Source organism: Bos grunniens, chromosome 10, assembly GCF_055505025.1.
Source record: "Bos grunniens cultivar Pamir isolate PY7600 chromosome 10, Bosgru_T2T1.0, whole genome shotgun sequence".
Classification (NCBI taxonomy): domain Eukaryota; kingdom Metazoa; phylum Chordata; class Mammalia; order Artiodactyla; family Bovidae; genus Bos; species Bos grunniens.
In genome coordinates, this window is record NC_141174.1 from 90803286 (window position 1) to 90826292 (window position 23007).

A 23007-nucleotide genomic window follows, 5' to 3' on the forward strand; every position below is an offset into this window, starting at 1 on the left:
CATTACTCTTTTTTGGTTATAACCTCACCACAGATTGCGCAGGATTCTCAATAGAGGAGAAGACTATAGTTTCCTTTCGTATGCCAGTTTATGGTGGCTAGGATGTCTTCCCGGTTCTTACACCAAAGTAGGGATTTGCGTTGATTCCAGAAAGGGCATTGTCGTTTCAGATTATCCCACTGCCTTTCCCAGGACAGTCCTTCCTTCTCCGTCCTGCGGCAGCCCCACCTCCTCCGCACCCGGCAAGCTCCCGCCCGGGCGCCTCCGGGGCCCCGCCCCCCCGCGTCTGCGCGCTCGCGAAGGGGCGGGGCGGCGGCGCGCTGACACCTGGCGGCTGCAGCGGGGGCGGGCCGAAGGCAAGCGTAGGCTGGGATTGGCTGGGGCGGCGGGGGGACGGCGGGAGGGGGAAGGAGGGTAGACGGTTGTAGGGCTCGTGTTGGTGCCAGAGCCTGGGCGGCCTGAGGGGCGCGGAAGCACGGGGGGGAGGAAGACGGCAGCAGCATGGCGGCCGGATACGAGCCGCCCAACCTTCTTCCCGGCTGTCGCCGCCGCTGTTGCCGGAGTCGCCGGGACCCTATAGTCTGCGTGTGTTAGTTGTAAGCCCGCTGCCTGCCGGTCAGTCCTCCGGTCTACCTTTCCTTTCACCGCCACTGCCTGCCCGAGGGTCGGCCGGCGGGTAACTCCCACTCCTACCCGGCCCCACCCACAAACCCGAGGGCCAGGACCATGGAGGACGTGAAGCTGGAGTTCCCCTCGCTCCCACAGTGCAAAGAAGACGCCGAGGTGAGTCTGTCAGTGACTAACACGCACAGGCCTCAGTGGCTCTTCGCCGAGGGGCGGACCCCAGGCCCCAGCCGTCGGAGCTTTCACCTACTGGTACCCCTGTTGCCTCCTGAGGGCGTCTTGGGACCCCGGGGCGGAGTCTCTCGCTCCGGGGCCGTCTGCCCCGACCATGGCTCCGGGAGTTCCTCTTCCCCTCCGAAAACGCCGGGGCCGGGTCTGGTCTACTTACTTCAGTCCTTTCTTCCCCAGATTCGGCGTCGAGGACTTACTTGAAGTAAGGTAACCCTTTTATTGCCAAAGCAATGCAAGGGTATGTTTTTAATCTCATTTTGAGGGGTAATCTTTGGTGTCATCGATTGACTTGTGGGACACATGAGCCCACGTGTGGAATTGATGTGGGGCCTGAACTTGGAAGTGTGCCTTCAACAAGTTTCCAGAAGCAGTTGGTTTGTTTTGATTTGATTTGATTTTGGGTGTTCTTGAGGCAAGCCGTGATCATCAGAGTAAAATGGCACGAAACTAGCTCATTTGAATCTGAAAACTTCAGTCAAAAAACTTGCCCTTTGGAGGGAAATTAATATGGGGATTCTTTATAACTTGGTCTCCTGATTTCTAACTCGGGGTTCTTTTTATCCCATCTTACATCTTCCCTCCCTAACGTTTGTATTGAGTTTTCCCCCATCTATTCCTAGTTTAAAATTCTTTATGGTATTGCTGCTGCTAAGTCACTTCAGTCGTGTCCGACTCTGTGCGACCCCATAGACGGCAGCCCACCAGGCTCCCCCATCCCTGGGATTCTCCAGGCAAGAACACTGGAGTGGGTTGCCATTTCCTTCTCCAATGCATGAAAGTGAAAAGTGAAAGTGAAGTCGCTCAGTCGTGTCTGACCCTAAGCGACCCCATGGACTGCAGCTTTCCAGGCTCCTCCATCCATGGGATTGTCCAGGCAGGAGTACTGGAGTGGGGTGCCATTGCCTTCTCCGCTTTATGGTATTGGAGACTACTAAATTAGAAATTTTCTGAAGACAAAATGCGCTCTAGTAGTCTCAAGAAAGAAATGTTAAATTTCTACTTTTAAGAGATCATTCAGTTTATGGCAGGTATTCATTCTATTGAATGTCTTCTTTTGTGGTTGGTTCACTTTTTTTGATTTGGGGGATCATTGCTTGTGATAATAATCCTTGAGAATTTCATGTTTTAGGAGATTCAAATAGAAAAAAAAAGTAGAATTTAGGTTAGGTTAAAAATGATTTTATACTTTTTTCTTTTATATGGAATAATGTGAATGAAGAGTATGCTTTTATATCCTTGAAATGATTCAGTAATTTCAACACTAGGCAACCTTAGAAATAATGTAGAGCTTTCCCACTTTTAAGATGAAGAAATAGTAGCTTACTAAGAATAAATGGTATTCCTAGTGCACCTTGGTCTCCTTGTTCTCAGTTCATTGTCCTTTTAAATACACCTCAATTCTTCCCTGTTCTCGTCTTAATAGTTCTAGTTTAAAATGTTTACAGACTTTGCATCTAATCTCTTATTGAATAATAATATATCTTATCCTTGCAAAGATTGTAAAATTCTTAGGAATGCAGCTTCTTTCCTGCTTGCTGCTTTTCTTGTGTTGGAGAGAAGTAATACTTAACCCTAGTACATAATGATATTCATATCATCCACTGAAAGCCAGTTCGTTCCTTATTCTGTAGCATTGGATGTTTGTTATCTCTCAGTTACAAGTGACAGAAACCAGAGGAGCTTAAGCAACACAGAAAAGAAGTAACAAAATCCAGAAAGTTTGGAGTGCAAACTGGTCTCAGAGACTTGACTAGATGGTATTAAAAATGCAGCAGTACAGCCCCTGCCTTTCATTAATGCCTGTCTCTATTTTCTGTCAAGATCTGTTCTTTTTCTTGGGCTTCTCCACAGGTATCAAGTTTGACCATCAGTTGCTTGAGGGTCAGACCCTTAGAGCATTCACATTAAGGGGGGAAAGGCACTTTTCTCTAAGCTTTAGTGTTCAAAATCTAGTGGATTGGCTTATCCTTGGGATCAGTCAGGAGAGCCAGGAAGGGGTGAATATAGTGAGGGATCCAGTCTAGGTCACATACTTCTGGGCTGAGGGGACTGAAGTTTATCATTGGTAGTCCTCCCACCAAGATGATAGGAGCATTTCACAGAAGATGGAAGATGCTTTCTGGCCAGACAGAACTGTAAATAATCGTAAATAGGGCATCTAGTTAATTACACATGGTAAAGTGACTAATTGGAGAAGGCAATGGCAACCCACTCCAGTACTCTTGCCTGGAGAATCCCATGGACGGAGGAACCTCGTAGGCTACAGTCCATGGTGTCGCTAAGAATCGGACACAACTGAGCGACTTCACTTTCACTTTTCACTTTTCATGCATTGGAGAAGGAAAAGTGACTAATAAAACAATGTTAATTTTTTAATTTCCAGTGAAATATGTAAAGTGGCAGATGTTCTTACACAATTATGGTGACCAGCCAGCATAATTTTTTCCACATAGGAAGCACTCCCAATCACATTCCAGTCTTGCTTAAGTAAAAAAGAAATTCAAGTACAGTAATTTCAGTGAAGACTGTTAATGATTGATGTAATCAGGATATGATAACTTTATGATCCTGTCACCTCTATAAAAATTTTTACCTCCAAGTTTCTTGAAATACTGGATAGAGCACTCTTCCCAGAATGGTTGCTAGCAAAAATTTAGGTCAGCTTGCAAAAAGATTGTCATTCCTTTAAAATTGCTGTAATTTCATGTTGTTTTGAGGATGAAGTTCAAACCCTAATGTCATCAGCATGGTCCTGTGTGAACTGGCATCACCTGCCTCTCTTAATCATGTTATGAGCAACTCTTCCCCTTGCTCCATTCGGGCCCTATCTATAGTCACCTTCTCTCCGTTTCTGGAATGCTTCTATGTTTTTCCCCCTACCTTAGGAGCTTTAAGCTACAATTTTCCCCTGCCATGACTGCCAGCACATTCCCCTTGCCCTCTCCTGATTAACTATTTATTTTTGGGCTAGATCCCACATGAGGCATCATTTCTTCTGAGAAGCTTTCCCTGATTTTGCCAGTTCCTCGTGTCCACTCTCCCATCTCCAGAGGAGTTCGATCCCCAGGTTTCTAAGCTTCTGTAGCACTTGCTGGACTTCCCCAGTGGCTCAGCTGTAAAGAATCTGACTGCACTGTAGGGTACTCAGGTTTGATTACTGGATTGGGAGGATTTCCTGGAGGAAGAAATGGCAACCTGCTGCAGTATTCTTGCCTGCGAAATCCCATGGACAGAGGAGCCTGGTGGGCTAGAGGAGTCCATGAGGTCACAGAGTTGGGAACTACTGAGTGACTAAACAACAAGAGTAGGATCACTCAAGGAACTTTTAAAAAATAACCAAGGCTGGACTCCTTTTCTGAGTTAATTGGTTTAAGATGGAACTAGATAATTCCAGTGGCAGTTAGGTTTAGAAATAACTGATTTGGAAGCATCTTACTTAAATACTTCTTTGTTTTTCCATATCCTCCCAACCCTCTCATTTTTAAAGTAAAAATTGCTTTTGGTCCTTTGGTTTAAGCAGAGCTTGAGCTAGGCCAGAAGGAAAGAGCTTACTCTGAAGAGGATCTTTTTTGGGGGCAGGGAGCGGTGAGAGAAACTATAATACTACTTTTTCTGTTTTCTGAAGTGTCCCAGCTCAGGTATAGTATTCTAATTTTTTTTTTCCTTAACTGCCCCAACCTGTTGTTTAAACAGTCCTCTTGGTATTTGTAAACATTATGTTTCAACCAGCCTAAGTTGGTACATTTATTTGTTTATTGGTCTTTGAACATTTTTATAGCATTTTTTCTGTCCCCTAAGTGTGATTTTATAGGTCATGTAATTGCATTTGCTTGAGAAGTAAGAAGAGAGCCTGAAAGATGTTTTAATATGTGGTATCTTATAGCTCATATTGATTGAAGGATTTTCACTTGTGAATTCCCATCAGAAGCATGGTGTGTTTCACAATTAAGGATATTTTGGCTTAACTGGCTTGCTTTGGTTTGAGAAACATAGTTGGACTGCTCGGCTAATCAGCAGAGTTTGGGAAATTGATTCTACTAATTAATTATAGGAGTAACTCAAAATACATCATATCAGTTATAATGAGAGTCTGCCTTATTAATACTACCATCTCTAAAGAGATGAATTTTTGAAACAATGTGAGCAGGCTGAGATTAAGATTGAGTGTGATATATATGCAAGACTTGGTTATTAGATACATGTTCAGACAGATACATGTCTGGTAGAGCAAGACTGTGAGCATAAATGACTTTCAAAGTCCTGATCTAAAGGCAGAGTTGGTAGACAAGACAAGTTTAAGATTTGTTCTGTAGGTAGTAATCAGGCTAGATAAAGAAGGTAAACTTCTGAGATCAGGATCTGATGCTGGCACCAGGAAATGCTCCAAATGAAATTTTCTATGAGAAAAGACATTCTAGGTTTCAAAGGAACCATGCCTGTTACAGCAAGTCATATAACAGGTGAATAAGAGTAATTTTTATCTGTCCAGTGAATAGGAGTAATTTTTCATTCTCTTCTATACAGCTTGCTTCTTACTCCTTTATTATCTCTTCTATAAATACAGTATATGTGTTCTATCGAATACAACCTTATGAGAAGCTCAAAATTTATTTGAAGCCTCTTGTTTCACTTAAAAATTCGTATAAATTTTGGATTCTATTCATATGGTCATGTTTATTTTAACATGAATGTTCTAAGTTAGTGGTCAGTGAAAATATTTTTTTCCTGAGGGGGGGGGTGGGGGTGGAATTTATGATAAAATTGACACCAGAAAGAAGCACATGTTTATCCTGTGGCTTTAAGTGCCATCAGGTATATTGCCTCATAGTCCCTAGAATATATGTACACCACTTCTCTATATATGGTCCTCTTTTTTTCTTCTTTTGTCACACATAATGTAGAAATTTCAGTTTTGGTAAATTCAAACGTACATATTTCTTTAATCACATCCTTTCTCACAACTCTGACAAGTTTTTTCAGGAATATAAGGCTGCTAGAGAATCTTTAAAAAAAAAAAAAAACGATCCATAGAGTCTAGTGCCATGTATCTCCTCAATGCATATTCTGTATAGGTACTGTGCTCAATGGTTAAGGGTTCTGTGACTAAAATGACAAGGTTCTGTGACTAAAATGACAAGAGTATTTGACTTGTTTAACATTTTTTCAATATAAGAAGGTTATAATATATTGGTAAGTTATAAAAGCAGATAAACATTCAGTTTGTACAGTTTGATTACATTTGCCCCTCTACTGGCTTGTAAATTACATACTTTTTTCTATTCTATTAATCTCTATAAGCTAATCATATAGTCTATATTTGTTAAAATATAACTATATGTTTGCTTATAGTTCCTTCTTACATTGAGAGACTGTATAGTGTAGTGATGAATAGAATGGACTCTATAGAGTCAGACTACTTGAACTTGAAGTCAGGTTATGTATGCTCTCAGTGCCTAAAGTAGAAATGTAAAATAGAGACAGCAGTACTTTTTCTTCAAAAAAACATACTTTAGATGTTCTTTTAATAAGAGTCTGCTGGTAGTAGACTCTCTTTTGTTTATATGGAATTGTCTTTTATTTCACTTTTGTTCTTGAAAGATGATTTTCTCAGTATATATCCTAGACTAACAGTTACTTATTTCACCATTTTGAATGTATTACTCTTCTGGCGTTTCATTCTTGTAGTTGAGAAATCAGTCAGTTGAATTGTCTTTTCTTTATATGTAATCTGTCGTCTTTGTCCGGATTCTCTCTCCTTTTGATAGAGATTATAAAATTTACATAGAGTATAATGCAGATATTATGTACAATCAGTGAGTTTTGTTAAATATATACACCAGTGTTTACTGCTTCTATCAAGATATAGACCATTTCTCCCAACATAGGAAGTTACCTCATATTTCCAAGCAACGCCTACCACACCCCACATTAGGCAATGAATATTATGATTTCTATAACCATAGTGTAGTTTTGTCAGTTCTTGAACTTCATATAAATGGAATCATGCAAAAGAAACTGTTTTGTTAATGACTTTTTTCACTGATCATAGTATCTGTGAAGTTCATCTCTGTTGTGTTTATGAGTTGTTGATTCTTTTTTATTGCTGAGTACTGTTTCATTGTATGAGTATACTATGTATAGACGTTTGGGTTACTTGGGGTTATGATGAATAAAGCTACTTTGAATATTCTTGTACAAGTCTTTTTGGTGGACATATGTTTTCATTTCTCTTTAGCAAATCTTTGTTAAGAATTGCTCAATTAATAGAGTAGGTGTATTATTAGCATTTCATTTTATACTCGCATCAGCAGTGTTTGAGAGTCCCACTGGCTCCACATCAACACTGACTTATATAGTACTGTCACTTTTTAACATTAGTCATTAGTGGGTATGTAGTGGTTTTAATTTGAATTTCCTTAATGACTGACTAATGATGTTGAACATGTTTTCGTGTGATATTGACCTTTTAGTTATTTTCCATGAGATGTCTCTTCACTTATTTTCCCATTTTAAAAATTAGGTTTTCACTTTATTGTTGGTATTTTGTATTTTGGATACAAGTCTTTTGTTGAATATATGTACTACAAATATTTTCTTTCAGTCTGTGGCTTGATCTTTTGTATTCTTAGCAGTATATTTCAGTTGATTAGAATTTTTTAATTTTCATTAAATCAAATTTACTAAATTGTTTTTCCTTTGTGCTTAGTACCTTTTGTGTCCTCTTTAAGACATTGTTCCTTTCCCCAGGTTGCAGATATTCTTCTATGTTTTCTTCTAGAAATTATATCATTTTTGCATTTATGTTTACACACAAACACACATATACTTTTTTTTCATTCATTCAACAATTATTGAGTGCCCACTGGCTTCCCCAGGTGGCATTAGTGGTAAAGAACCTGCCTGCCAATGCAGGAAATGGAAGGTAGGTTTGATCCCTGGGTTGGGAAGATCCCTGAAAGAGGAAATGACAGCCCACTCCAGTGTTCTTGCCTGGAAAATTCCATGGGCAGAGAATCCTGGCAGGCTACAGTCCATCGGGGCTGTTGAGAGTTGAACACAACTGAGCTCCTAAGCACACAGGAGTCAAACATTGTTTGGGTCAAGTCTCATAGACCCACACAAAGCTGCATCTCTTTGACTGATTCACTATGTGCCGAGCACTGTCATCAAGTACTGGAAGTAGATTACAGCAATGAAGACACATGAGACATTTGTGTGTGTCTGTCTGTGTGTATGCACATGTGTGCATGTGTGGTCAGGATCAAAATTTATTTTATTTCCCAGACATTTATTCAGTTATTTCCAGCATCACTTGTTGAAAGACTTCTTTCTCCATTGAATTACATTGGTGTCTTTTCAGGAAAATTAATTGGCTGCATATATGTAGGTCTTCTGGCCTCTATTCATATTTTCCATTCTTCTATTTGCTTTTAGTCTGGAAAAAAAAAATCTTCTTTCTGTGTTTGCTGTGCTGAGCAGTTTCCTCTTTTCCTGTTTACCTGTGCATTTCTTTCCCTTATGGGCTGCCTATTTCTAAGGTACCTTTAACTCGTTTTGGGAAATTCTTATTAATATTGTGTGCAATATTTCCCCTTTATTTTTTCACCCCTCCTTCTAGAACTTAGATTCTATGGATGTTAGACCTTTTACTTCTATCTTACCAGTCTGTTAACTGCTCATATTTTCCAACTCTGGATTTAGGTCATTTCATTAGTTTTGTTTTCTAATTCACAAATTCTCTCTTTAACAGTATCCTTTCTTCTGTTTAGCCTATCTGATGACTTTTCATTTCAATTGTACATTTTCAGTTCTACATATTCCTTTTGGGTCTTTAAAAAATTGATTTCTTAATATTTGATTATACTTAAGGGTACTTTTTTTTTTTGCATTCCAGTCCCCTATAATGAGAAGGACATCTATTTTGGGTATTAGTTCTAAAAGGTCTTGTAGGTCTTCATAGAACCGATCAACTTCAGCTTCTTCAGTGTTACTGGTTGGGGCATAGGCTTGGATCACCGTGGTATTGAATGGTTTGCCTTGGAAACGAACTGAGATCATTCTATTGTTTTTGAGATTGCGTCCAAGTACTGCATTTCAGACTCTTTTGTTGACCATGATGGCTACTCCATTTCTTCTAAGGGATTCCTGCCCACAGTAGTAGATATAATGGTCATCTGAGTTAAATGCACCCATTCCAGTCCATTTTAGTTCGCTGATTCCTAGAATGTCAATGTTCACTCTTGCTATCTCCTGTTTGACCAATTTGCCTTGATTCATGGACCTAACATTCCAGGTTCCTATGCATTATTGCTCTTTACAGCATCTTCAAGGCTGTGTATTGTCACCCTGCTTATTTAACTTCTATGCAGAGTACATCATGAGAAACACTAGGGTGGAAGAAGCACAAGCTGGAATCAAGATTGTCGGGAGAAATATCAATAACCTCAGATATGCAGATGACACCACCCTTATGGCAGAAAGTGAAGAGGAACTCAAAAGCCTCTTGATGAAAGAGGAGAGTGAAAAAGTTGGCTTAAAGCTCAACATTCAGAAAACGAAGATCATGGCATCTGGTCCCACCGCTTCATGGGAAGTAGATGGAAACAGTGTCAGACTTTATTTTTCTGGGCTCCAAAATCACTGCAGATGGTGATTGCAGCCAGGAAATTAAAAGATGCTTACTCCTTGGAAGGAAAGTTATGACCAACCTAGATAGCATATTGAAAAGCAGAGATTTTTTTTTTGCCAACAAAGGTCCGTCTAGTCAAGGCTGTGGTTTTTCCAGTGATCATGTATGGATGTTAGAGTTGGACTGTGAAGAAAGCTGAGCACCGAAGAATTGATGCCTTTGAAGTGTGGTGTTGGAGAAGACTCTTGAGAGTCCTTGGGCTGCAAGGAGATCCAGCCAGTCCATTCTAAAGGAGATCAGTCCTGGGTGTTCATTGGAAGGACTGATGCTAAAGCTGAAACTCCAGTACTTTGGCCACCTCATGTGAAGAGTTGACTCATTGGAAAAGACCCTGATGCTGGGAGGGATTGGGGGCAGGAGGAGAAGGGAACGACAGAGGATGAGATGGCTGGATGGCATCACTGACTCGATGGACATGAGTTTGAGTAAACTCCGGGAGGGAGTTGGTGATGGACAGGGAGGCCTGGTGTGCTGTGATTCATGGGGTTGCAAAGAGTCGGACACGACTGAGGACTGAACTGAACTGAACTGAAGGGTACTCTTATAGTGAATGTTTTATCATATCCACAAAGACAGCAATATTTTTTATTGTTGTAATTAATATCTGAAGTTTTTGTGGATGTGATTCAGTTGTATGGCTTCTGATACTGGCTTATTTCCTCCTTTTTTTTTTTAATGAATTTTTAAATTGTGAGTTCTTAGAACTTAACTTTTGAATTATTTCTGATTTAGGTTTAGAGTATGTTCCTCCAGAGAGAAAATGCATTTACTTCTCCCAGGACACTCATTCAGGACCACTTGACATTAAATTTTCACTTGGTCTCATGAATCAGACTGGTTAACACCCCTCCCACTATTACCACCACCACCTACTCAGGCCCAAAGATAGGAAAGGCAGGGGTACTCATTTTTATGGGGATGAAGTAAGCTTCTACTCCCTCCAGTGTGTCTTCACTGAAGGTATTGCCCTTTGGGGACCCAGTGTTTTGGTCATGATCTCGCTTTCCACTTTGAGCAGGTCCTAGGCTTTCTCTCAAATGCAGTGCCATTTAAAGCAAGACCATGGTGAGAATGTGGAACAACTAAAACTCCCATCCATTGCTGGTGGGCGCATAAATTGCTTTTGGAAAACTTTTGACACTGTCTGGTAAAGCCAAATATAGGCCTACTCTGATTGTCATTTAATTGCCACATATATTCAAGAGAAATAAATGCATATGTCCATCAAAGGGCATATAAAAGAGTTTTCACAGCACCTTTATTCATAATTGCCAAAACCAGAAAGCTACTTAAATCTCCATGAACAGGAGAATGAGTCAGTTGTGACTGCACAGCAATAAAAAGGCATAAACTACTGACATACACAACAGCATAGATGAATCTCATAGACATTAGGTTGAGATAAACCAGACCTAAAATAGTACTGCTGTATGATTCTTTCCTGGTGGTTCATTAGTAAATAATTCTCCTGCCAGTGCAGGAGATGAGGGTTTGATCTCTCGGTTGGGAAGATCTGGAGAAGAGACTGGCAACCCACTCCAGTATTCTGGCCTTGGGAATCCCATGGACAGAGGAGCCGAGTGGGCTCTGGTCCATGGGGTCATAAAAGAGTTGAACACGACTTAGTGACTAAACAACAAATGATTCCACTTACATGAAGTTTTGGGACAGACAAAACTAAAATCTGTAGTGATAAAAGTCAGTCTGAAGACAGGAGATACTGACTGAGAAGAGGAAAGAGGGAACTTTCTGGGATGATGGAAATCTCCATCTAAGTTGTGATTTTGTGGGTAGGTATATTTGTAAAGAAAGGCAATGCCAAAGAATGCTCAAACTACCGCACAATTGCACTCATCTCACACGCTAGTAAAGTAATGCTCAAAATTCTCCAAGCCAGGCTTCAGCAATATGTGAACTGTGAACTTCCTGATGTTCAAGCTGGTTTTAGAAAAGGCAGAGGAACCAGAGATCAAATTGCCCACATCCGCTGGATCATGGAAAAAGCAAGAGAGTTCCAGAAAAACATCTATTTCTGCTTTATTGACTATGCCAAAGCCTTTGACTGTGTGGATCACAATAAACTGTGGAAAATTCTGAAAGAGATGGGAATACTAGACCACCTGGTCTGCCTCTTGAGAAATTTGTATGCAGGTCAGGAAGCAACAGTTAGAACTGGACATGGAACAACAGACTGGTTCCAAATAGGAAAAGGAGTTCATCAAGGCTGTATATTGTCACCCTGTTTATTTAACTTCTATGCAGAGTACATCATGAGGAACACTGGACTGGAAGAAACACAAGCTGGAATCAAGATTGCCGGGAGAAATATCAATAACCTCCGATATGCAGATGACACCACCCTTATGGCAGAAAGTGAAGAGAAACTCAAAAGTCTCTTGATGAAAGTGAAGGTGGAGAGTGAAAAAGTTGGCTTAAAGCTCAACATTCAGAAAAGAAGATCATGGCATCCGGTCCCACCACTTCATGGGAAATAGATGGGGAAACAGTAGAAACAGTGTCAAACTTTATTTTTCTGGGCTCCAAAATCACTACAGATGGTGACTGCAGCCATGAAATTAAAAGACGCTTACTCCTTGGAAGGAAAGTTATGACCAACCTAGATAGCATATTCAAAAGCAGAGACGTTACTTTGCCAACAAAGGTTCGTCTAGTCAAGGCTATGGTTTTTCCTGTGGTCATGTATGGATGTGAGAGTTGAACTGTGAAGAAGGCTGAGCACTGAAGAATTGATGCTTTTGGTGTGTTGGAGAAGACTCTTGAGAGTCCCTTGGACTACAAGGATATCCAACCAGTCCATTCTGAAGGAGATCAGCTCTGGGATTTCTTTGGAAGGAATGATGCTAAAGCTGAAACTCCAGTACTTTGGCCACCTCATGCGAAGAGTTGACTCATTGGGAAAGACTCTGATGCTGGGAGGGATTGAGGGCAGGAGGAGAAGGGGACGACAGAGGATGAGATGGCTGGATGGCATCACTGACTCGATGGACGTGAGTCTGGGTGAACTCCCGGAGTTGGTGATGGACAGGAAGGCCTGGCGTGGTGCGATTCATGGGGTCGCAAAGAGTCGGAGATGACTGAGCGACTGATCTGATCTGATATTTGTAAAAATTATTTGAGCTCTACATTCAGATTTGGTCGTTTTAGCACTTCATTCTTACATCCATTTTAAAAGCCGACTCACGGGAAAAGACCCTGATGCTGGGAAAGATTGAAGGCAAAAGGAGAAGGGTGTGGCAGAGGATAAGATGGTTAGATAGCATCATCAACTCAGTGAACAGGATTTTGAGAAAATTGTGGGAGATAGTGAAAGTTGCTCAGTCATGTCCAACTCGTTGCCACCTCGTGGACTATACAGTTCATGGAATTCTCCAGAATACTGGCGATTTGCCTGCCATGTGGGAAATCTGGGTTCAATCCCTGGGTTGGGAAGATCCTCTGGAGAAGGGAAAGGCTACCCACTCCAGTATTCTGGCCTGGAGAATTCCATGGACTATACAGTCCATGGGGTTGCAAAGAGTCAGACTCCACTGAGTGACTTTCACTTTCACTTTCTGGGAGATAGTGGAGGACAGAGAAGCCTGGCCTGCTGCAGTCCATAGGGTCACCAAGAGGTGGACATGAGTTAGGCACTGAACAACAGTGCTGCCCTCATAAAATGAATTTGAAAAGTGTTCCCAGTTTTTTTGTTTTTTGGAAAAGTTTGTAAAGGATTGATATTAATTTTTCTTTGAACGTTTGGTTGAATTTACCAGTGAAGTTGTCTGGTTCTGGACTTGTTTGTTGGGATGATTTTGATCAGTAATTCAGTCTCTTCGTTGTTTCTTCAAATCTTATTGAGTTTTAAGAGTTCTTTTTATGTTCTATATAGATATAGTTTATTTATCAAATACATTCCTTACAAGTATTTTCTCCAGTTCATGGCTCCAAGTTTCAATTTTTAACTATGAATGCTTCTTATAAAGAACAGATATTTGTATCATGATGGAAGTCCAGTTTATTGAATTTTTTCTTTTATGTATTGTGATTTTGGTGTCATATTTAAGAAGTATTCGCCTAACCCAGTCACAAAAATATTCTCATATGTTTTCTTCTAAAAATTGTTATTTTGGGTTCACATCTAAGCCTACAACATTTTTGTTAAGTGGAAGATATGAATAAAAATTTGTTTTTTATTTAAAAGAAAAAGAACAGAAACATAAGACTGAAAAGACTAGCAGATTTTCTCAGGATGCTGTGTTTCAGTGTTTACTGCCCTTACTGGGTTTGTGCTTTCTTATGTTTGTGAGTGTGTGTCTGTCTGGGGACTTTCCTCACTTCTTAGTTCATCTGTGCATTTAAAGATACTTTTGAATCAAAATTAACATGCCTCAGATTGGCTATCATTGGCTATGATACTGCCACTGTGCAAAGCTAAAGATACTTTGAAAGATGTATTTTAACAGTCATTTTGTAGATGGTTTCTCAGGGTTTATAGGCCAGTTCTACATTGTTGAGACCAGTTTTCAAGATTTGAAACAAAAAATGTATTTTGTTTCTCTTTATTAAAAAAAAAAAAGGAATGGTGATGGTCATTGTAGGAGTATATATTCTCTTTCCATTACAGAAGTATAACATTTCTACCTTCTGTGTTAAAAATACTTTTCTGACTTGGGGAATCTGGGTGGAGGGTAAAGGGAATTCTTTGTACTGTTTTTTTAACTTTTCTGTAATTCTAAAATTTTCTAAAGAAATTTAAAAAACCTTTTTGCAGTTTTAACTTTAGAAACCTAATTACTATTTTTAATTCTGAGTTTTAAACAACTAAGCTAGAAACTTTTAGAATGTAGTCCATTTACAAATGAAGACTACCTGTAGTGTATTTGATTTCTCATTTCAATTCACTGTAATTGCTTTTATCTTCTTCTAACTTTTAAAATATTTTCTGTCTTTGCCATTTTGCTTTGGCATTTTTCATGGAGAAGGAAATGGCAACCTACTCTTGCCTGCAAAATCCGATGGACGATGGATGGAGGAACGTGGTAGGCTACAGTCCATGGGGTTGCAGAGTCTCACACGACTGAGCAACTTCCCTTTCTAGCTATTTTATTTTGGTCTGCATTCCAAGAATGAACTCTGTACTGACGTAAAGTGTATCTTTAAAGGGACTTGAACTAGACAGAATCAAGCCCAAGTAAGATATGGGAAAGGCTATTTGATAAGCATCTAGCAGTTTAGATCAGGCATGGCAGATAAATACCTATCACATTCTGTTCTTTTTTCATCCGTTGCAGATGTTGCTCAATGATCACAGCACTCTTTTCTTCCTTGAATTTTTCTCCACAAAAGGTTTAATTAATAGCTGTCTGAAAGTGAAAGTTGCTCAGTCGTGTCCAACTCTGCAACCCCATGGAGTATACAGTCCATGGAATTCTCCAGGCCAGAATACTGGAGTGGATAGCTTTTCCCTTCTCCAGGGGATCTTCCCTACCCAGGCATCGACCCAGGTCTCCTGCATTGCAGGCAGATCGTTTACCAGCTAAGCCACAAGGGAAACCATGAATACTGGAGTGGGTAGCGTATCCCTTCTCCAGCGGATCTTCCCAACCCAGAAATTGAACCAGGGTCTTCTGCTTTGCAGGCAGATTCTTTATCAACTGAGCTATCAGGGAAGCCGATAAAGTGAAAGTCACTCAGTCGTGTCCGACTTGGCAACCCCATGGACTATACAGTCCATGGAATTCTCCAGGCCCGAATAGTGGAGTGGGTAGCCTTTCCCTTCTCCAGGGGATCTTCCCAACTCAGGGATCAAACCAAGGTCTCCCGCGTTGCAGGCAGATTCTTTACCAGCTGAGCCACAAGGGAAGCCCAATAGCTATCTACTGTCAGTTGATTAGAGGTGGCAAAATGACAAGGTGTCTGTTTTACATCTCTGATTTAGAATATCATTTTTGTGAGAAACATCTGGAATACCTATACTTTCAATTACTGAACTATTCGGTCTGTTATAAAGTAACATAATCATAATTTTGGAAGCCTGACTACTTAAGAGTCACCTTAATCGTTGTTTCTTATCACTTAAATTTTCACGTATTTATGAAGCCAGTTGATCTGCTTGTGTTTATAGAATATTCGCCAAGTATAATGTATTTTTAAAAAATCCGTACACTTGTATATCACATCTTTGACCTTTACTTGGGTGACATTTTTCATAATGTTATTTACTTTTCTTATGTTTTCCTTCCATTTTTAAGGAGTGGACCTACCCTATGAGACGAGAGATGCAGGTATGACAACCTCCTTGTTTATTCCAGCCAACCTGTATTACTGTTACTATCATTATTAAATAATTTAACCTAATTTCACAAAGGATTTGAGCCCTATTGACTCATAATCTGTATGTTCATCACTGAGTATTTTAAATACTCATATTAACTTTTAACATGTTAAAAGTTAATTGTGGCTCTTAAAAAGATGGGAGATGAAATTTCTTAGAATCATTGAAATAGTTACATATGTATGTGTTTAATGAGTCACTTTGGTTTTCTTCATCTGAAAAATTGGGCACAGTATTTGTATTATTTCTGAAAGCAGTTTGCTTTCTGTGTTTGTGTAGTTTAGATAAACTCTGGAGAGTAGACTGTAAAGCATATCACCGTTTTGACTTAATTGTTTACATTTGTGTCTGATTTCCAGTCAACTTCAGTTAATTTAGTGAAATTCTCCAGAAGATTGAGTTGAATACTCACACTATGTGGAGGAGGAAATGGCAACCCACTCTAGTATTCTTGCCTGGAGAATCCCATGAACAAGGGAGCCTGGAAGGTTACAGTCCATGGGGTCGCAAAGTGTCAGACATGACTTAGCAATTATAAAGATACAGAAAACGAACTAGTGGTTACCAAAGGAGAGAGAAAAGTGTGGTGGGACAAATTAGGTGTATGGGATTAAGAGATTAAAAACACCTATGTATAAAATAGCAACAAGTTTTTATTGTATCAGATAAAGAATTATAGCTATTACTGTATAATAACATTTAATGGAGTATAATCTGCAAAAATACTGAATCACTATGCTATACACCTGAAACTAGTATAATATTGTAAATCTACTATACTGAAATTAAAAATTTTTTAATTTTAAATAAAGAATAAGCAGGTGAATTTTTCACAGGGAATTGATAAAGACTATTTTCTGGATGGTACAAACCAACATTTAATAAAGGGAATTTATGGAAAAAAAATACAGTATGGAATGAATGAATTAGTGATAGCTTGACATTGTACAGGAGGCAGTGATCAAGACCATCCCCAAGAAAAAGAAATAGAAAAAGGCAAAATGGTTGTCTGAGGAGGTCTTACAAATAGCTGAGAAAAGAAGAGAAGCTAAAGGCAAAGGAGAAAAAGAAAGATATACCCATTTGAATACAGAGTTACAAAGAATAGCAAGGAGAGATAAGAAAGCCTTCCTCAGTGATCAGTGTAAAGAAATAGAGGAAAACAATAGAATGGGAAAGACTAAGGTCTCTTCAAGAAAATAAGAGATACCAAGGGAATATTTCATGCAAAGATGGGCAAAGTTGGGCACAATTACCGGGGTCCAGCCCCGGTTGGGTCCAGGGATTCCCTCGGGAGGACGGCGTTGGCGATTAAAAGGATAGATAAAAGGAGAAAGATCAGAGGCTTAATATAACTGGTTTACGCGGAAAGCCAATAAAACCTGTGACACCAGGCTTGCACTGACCATGGAGGCCATAGGCGCCCTCTCGAATAGCAGAAGGTACCCCACCTTAGGCACCTTCTGGAGTGGGTCTTAGAAGCCCGGGCAAATAAATGGTCTCAGAGGGCCCCCACGCTCCCAATTATTTGTCCTGAAGGAAGAACAGAGAAGAAAATGAGAGAAAAGGAAGCAAGAAAGAACGACACGGGGAGACCAAGCTTTGAGCAAGGCGCGTAGCTTTATTTTCAAAGGGAGCTTATATACCTTAAATTGTGCATAGAGGATAATAGGGGGTGTAAAATCATGCAAAGTCAGCAGTCTTTGATCCTTATTGAGACCAAGTTTTCTTTTCTGCAGACTTATCGTATACAAATGGTTTAGGTGATTTACATCATCTTCTGGCCAGAAGGCCTGTTAACATTTTATGACTCTGATAAAGGCTTGTCAACCATAAGACTTATTTTCTCTAAGAGTAATTATTTTAAAGTTTGGCGCTATCCTCTGAAGGCGTTAGATAAAGTTGCATTCCTGTAGGGCAGAGGTGCAGTGGGTTTACAACAAGGAAAGAATTTATTACCTTAAGGGTCTAAAGTTGTTAGCACCAAGGCCACTACTTACATTTTTCTATATACCAACTATATTAATTAATACACTTTTAAGGATACAATACAGGGGATTTGGAAACTTGGCAGCAAGCATTGGCTCAACAATGAAATCTTCTACTAGTTCTATTCTAACAATTTCTAACTCTCCGAGAGGCTCTATACTATTTGAATATCTTAAGCTTCCCATGCCTCTCAAGGTTGGGAGGCTGTAAACAATCATATTCGTAGTCCAGATAAACCTGTCAAGCAAGTTAGCCATCTGAGGGGTTTGAATTGAAACACTCCTATTATGCCCAGGAGGCTAATTAGCTAGAGCTCTAAGTTGATTTCCTTCAAAGAAAGGTGGTCAGGGATGGCCCCCCGTTAATGTCAGAGGAGTTGGTGAAAGTCGTAAAATAGTAAGACAGATTCTGGTTTTGGGGTAGACGCTTAGGCAGATCCAGGGGGGGCCCTCAAGCCCTGACTTGCCTTGCCCGTCAGGGCTCTCCTGTATGACCTTGTCATGGGTAGGAACTCCCGTGCTGGCTCCCGGCACACAGTAAAGGACAGAAATGGTATGGAACTAACAGAAGTAGAAAATATTAAGAAGAGGTGGCAAGAATACATAGAACTATACAAAAAAGATCTTCATGACCCAGATAACCACGATGGTGTGATCACTCAACCTAGAGTCAGACATCCTGAAGTCCAAAGTCAAGTGGGTCTTAGGAAGTATCACTGTGAACAAAGCTAGTGGAGGTGATGGAATTCCAGCTGAGCTATTTCAAATCCTAAAAGATGATTCCGTGAAAGTGCTGCAGTGAATATGCCAGCAAATTTGGAAAACTTAGCAGTGGCCACAGGACTGAAAACAGTCAGTTTTTATTCCAATCCCAAAGAAAGGCAATGCCAAAGAATGTTCAAACTACTGCACAATTGCACTCATCTCACACGCTAGCAAAGTAATGCTCAAAATTCACCAAGCCAGGCTTCAACAGTATGTGAATGGTGAACTTCCAGATATTCAAGCTGGATTTAGAAAAGGCAGAGGAACCAGAGATCAAATTGCCAACACCCGCTGGATCTTCAAAAAAGCAAGAGAGTTCCAGAAAGACATTTACTTCTACTTTATTGACTATGCCAAAGCCTTTGACTGTGTGGATCACAACAAACTGAAAAATTATTAAAGAGATAAGTATACCAGACCAGTCAGGAAGCAACAGTTAGAACTGGACATGGAACAACAGACTGGTTCCAAATCATGAAAGGAGTACGTCAAGGCTATATATTGTCACCCTGCTTATTTAACTTCTATGCAGAGTGCATCATGCGAAATGCCGGGCTGGAGGAAGCACAAGCTGGAATCAAGATTGCTAGGAGAAATATCAATAACCTCAGATATGCAAATGACACCACCCTTATGGCAGAAAGCAGAGAAGAACTAAAGAGCCTCTTGATGAAAGTGAGAGTGAAAAAGTTGGCTTAAAGCTCAACATTCAGAAAACTAAGATCATGGCATCTGGTCCCATCACTTCATGGCAAGTATATGGGCAAGTAGTGAGAGACTTTATTTTGGGTGGCTCCAAAATCACTGCAGATGTTGACTGCCACTATGAAATTAAAAGACGCTTGCTCCTTGGAAGAAAAGCTATGACCAACCTAGACAGCATATTAAAAAGCAGAGACATTACTTTGCCAACAAAGGTCCGTCTAGTCAAAGCTATGGTTTTTCCAGTAGTCATGTATGGATATGAGAGTTGGACTATAAAGCAAGCTGAGCGCCAAAGAATTGATGTTTTTGAACTGTGGTGTTGGAGAAGACTCTTGAGAGTCCCTTGGATTGCAAGGAGATCCAACCAGTCCATCCTGAAGGAAAACAGTCCTAAATATTCATTGGAAGGACTGATGCTGAAGCTGAAACTCCAGTCCTTTGGCCTCCTTCTGTGAAGAAGTGACTCATTGGAAAAGACACTGATGTTGGGAAAGATTGAAGGTGGGAGGATAAGGGGACAACAGAGGATGAGATGGTTGGATGGCTTTACTGACTTGATGGACCTGAGTTTGAATAAGCTCCAGGACTTGGTGATAAACAAGGAAGCCTGGCATGCTGTAGTCCATGGGTCGCAAAGAGTTTGGCTACAACTGAGCAGCTGAACTGAACCTACATAGCGAAACTTTTTGTTTCGTTTTTCATCTCTGCCACTCCCAAGGTCAAGGAGTGTCTCTCCTCAGGAATTCCTTGACCTCTAAAAAACCTGTTTCTCTTAGTGAAAATTCACTTGTTAAAAATATGTGATTACCAATGAGGTATTTTATTTGGTGCTATGGGGAATGCAAATATGAGTAAAATTTAGTTTCTGCATACAAGAAGCTATGAAATCAAATCTATACACAAATAATTCTGATATCCCATAGAATTGAAGTATAAAATTGTGTTAGTATATAGGGTATGATATATCCCTACTGAAGAGTTTCTATATTGAATTCTCATAGAATAAATTTTAATTCATGGTTCAGATGTTATTTATTTAAATTGCTGAATCTTAAAAAATAAAAATAAAATAAATTGCTGAATCTTGTGCTACTTTTCATTTGATTGAATAAGATTTTGTGTAATTCTAAAAGGGTGATTTTTTTTAATACCTGTTTTATTTCTAGACTGTAGCAGAGAATAGAAGTAAAATTAGAGGTATTTTAGTAATCGAAAAGACAACAATACTAATTATACTAAAAGACAAAAGTACTGATTCTCAGACTGCTTATAAAAAAGCACTATGGAAGTTCAAATACCTGACTTTTCAGAATTAATTTAAATTTTAAATGTGTCATCATGTTATATAAAGCACATCTGCATTTCTCTTCCCAGTCATTTGCTCAGTGTTGCTAGAAAATTCTCCCTAAATAATAAACTTTTTAGCAAATTATTATAACAGCTATGAAAATACTTACATGGTACGTGTTTTGTATAGATTTAAATTGCTGGTGGTAAATAGCTCAATATTTTTTTCTAGGAAATTCTGCCTGGTTTGTTTTTAGGCCCATATTCTTCTGCCATGAAAAGCAAGGTAAGAACTTTAAATTAGATTCATCAATAGACCTTATTAACCAACTTTTTCGGGTGAGTTTTTGTAGTAGAAAGAGTTTTGTTTGAGGAAGGGCCACTGATATTGCATATTAGCAGTAATTGTGACTCTGGAGTACCTACTTCTTTTGAAATTTTAATGGACCAGTGATTCTCAAGTGTTTAACCACAAATCACAAGTGAGGTTTTATATTTTTATTTTCCTCATGAAATCCATGTGCTTAAAATACTTGCCCTAACTGACCTTTAATAATTTATTTACCTTCCAAGATACCTGGAATTGCTAATCTGGATATTGGACATCTGCAATTGCTAATCATAGTTTCTGAGAAATATGAGATGTAATTAAATCCCCAAATAAGATTATTTTACATATTAGTTAAAGGGTAAAATAGAATGTGCGTGATGAGCGTGTACAAATACATTCATAGAACCCACATATTTTAATTGAAGTGACTCAAATTTTATTTCTGTTTTTCCAAACTATGGAGATCTAGAACCTCCAGGTTGTAAAGTATTGTATTATATATCTAGGTGTCCTGTATATTTACACTGAAATGTATTTCTTTAGTTACACAATTGAAAGGGTAGATCTCATTCAGATATATGTATTAATAGCAGTGTTACCAATTCCTAGAGGATTCAGCCCTATGAATTATGGCAATGCTAATTCTCTTTGAATTATAATATAAAACATTATATCACAGATGTTTTCCCTAATACCCTGCCTATTTAGAAGTCGGTTTGATACCTGCATAGGTTTTTTTTAAAAACTTTAGAATTAAAAACTTTTTTGAAATAATTTGGTAATATTTATGAACTTTAGGTGATGGGACGTTTTGTTTTTTAAAGTTAATGTCATTCATTTTGAAACTGGAAAGCTTTTTGACTGTTGAGGCATATCTAAGAATAATAGTAGTAATTTGATGGCCTGCAACTAAGTTGAGAAGGTGGGATGTTGATAAAAATATATATCTAAATAAGTACTTAGAAAAGGATATGGTAGATAACTATAGACTTAAATGTGATCTACTTTGTAAAAACACAGTTATTGCCCAAATAATGTAATATTCACAAATACTGGGATTCAGAATGATTTTAGACTATTTGCTTTTGGTATTCTCACTGTGCTTTATAAATATATATATTATACTGTTTGTCATATTAATTTGTAAGTATTTGTTTACAGATACATTGTCTCAAAACCTCTTCCCTCCTAACTTCACCATGGTCTCATTAGATTGCAGAAAAGCTTCTATGGCAAAATTTGATTATTTCCCACCATAAATCATTATAGTTCAGCCCATATTTCTTTTCATATCATCTTAAACAGTAATAGCAGAAGAGTAATAGAAATAAAAAATCCTTAAGGAATAAGCTCTTTATAAACTCATTTAGTTTGGCCTTTTATTACATTCAAATACAGTTTTAATAAAAGGGACATATTTAGGGTCTTTGTAGGTAGTGAACTGTTTCTTTTTATAAAATTTTTTCTGTTTGTGAGATAAGGTTATAGTTTGCTTTGTATAAATAAAAGTCTGTTGAAAACGAAAAAAAAAATTTATGTGCTATTATATTTGGGTTCCGTCTTAAGGTTTGTTTTTACTTAGTAATCTAATGTGCCTTCCAAGTTTGTTAAAACAAACAGGTTTTATCCCTGATTATATATGTCTTCTTGTAGTTTCTCATATTCATAGAGTAGGTACGAAAAGTTCACATATCATAGATCAGTGATAGACAAGTGAATGAATATTGAATTCACTTTGGAGGTTCTATAAATGTGAATATGAAACATTGATTTATTATTAATCCTACCAAATTCTTAACCTCCTTTCCCCTGTCTCAGGATGTATTCAGGAAATACAAAGATAACTGAACTGTAATCTATGCCAGACATAGGAAATTTTGCTGCAAAAATTAACATTTAGAAACAACACTTTCTTGGCTTAGGCTGCTATAATAAAATACCATCGAGTGGATGGTCTCAGCCACAGACATTTATTTCTCACAGTTCTGGAGGCTGGGAAGTTTGAGATGAGGGCACCATCATGGTTAAGTTTTGGTGAGGGCCCTCTTCATGG

The 23007-nt window shown here is 38.9% G+C and overlaps 1 protein-coding gene across 8 annotated transcripts in view; it reads left to right on the plus strand.

The window, feature by feature from the left end:
• Positions 1 to 288: 288 nt before the first annotated feature.
• STYX (serine/threonine/tyrosine interacting protein) overlaps positions 289 to 23007 on the plus strand; it is a 53647-nt gene continuing 30928 nt past the window's right edge. For 2 of the 8 annotated variants that reach the window (XM_086323069.1, XM_086323070.1), the window contains exons 1-3: positions 337 to 783; positions 15796 to 15828; positions 20856 to 20909. In XM_086323069.1, coding sequence (XP_086179195.1) covers positions 727 to 783; positions 15796 to 15828; positions 20856 to 20909 — 144 coding nt within the window. In that variant the 5' untranslated portion in view covers positions 337 to 726. Of the gene's footprint in view, positions 784 to 1032; positions 1094 to 15795; positions 15829 to 20855; positions 20910 to 23007 lie in introns of all 8 variants that reach the window. The other 6 variants (XM_086323065.1, XM_086323067.1, XM_086323066.1 and 3 more) reach the window with 6 other exon arrangements.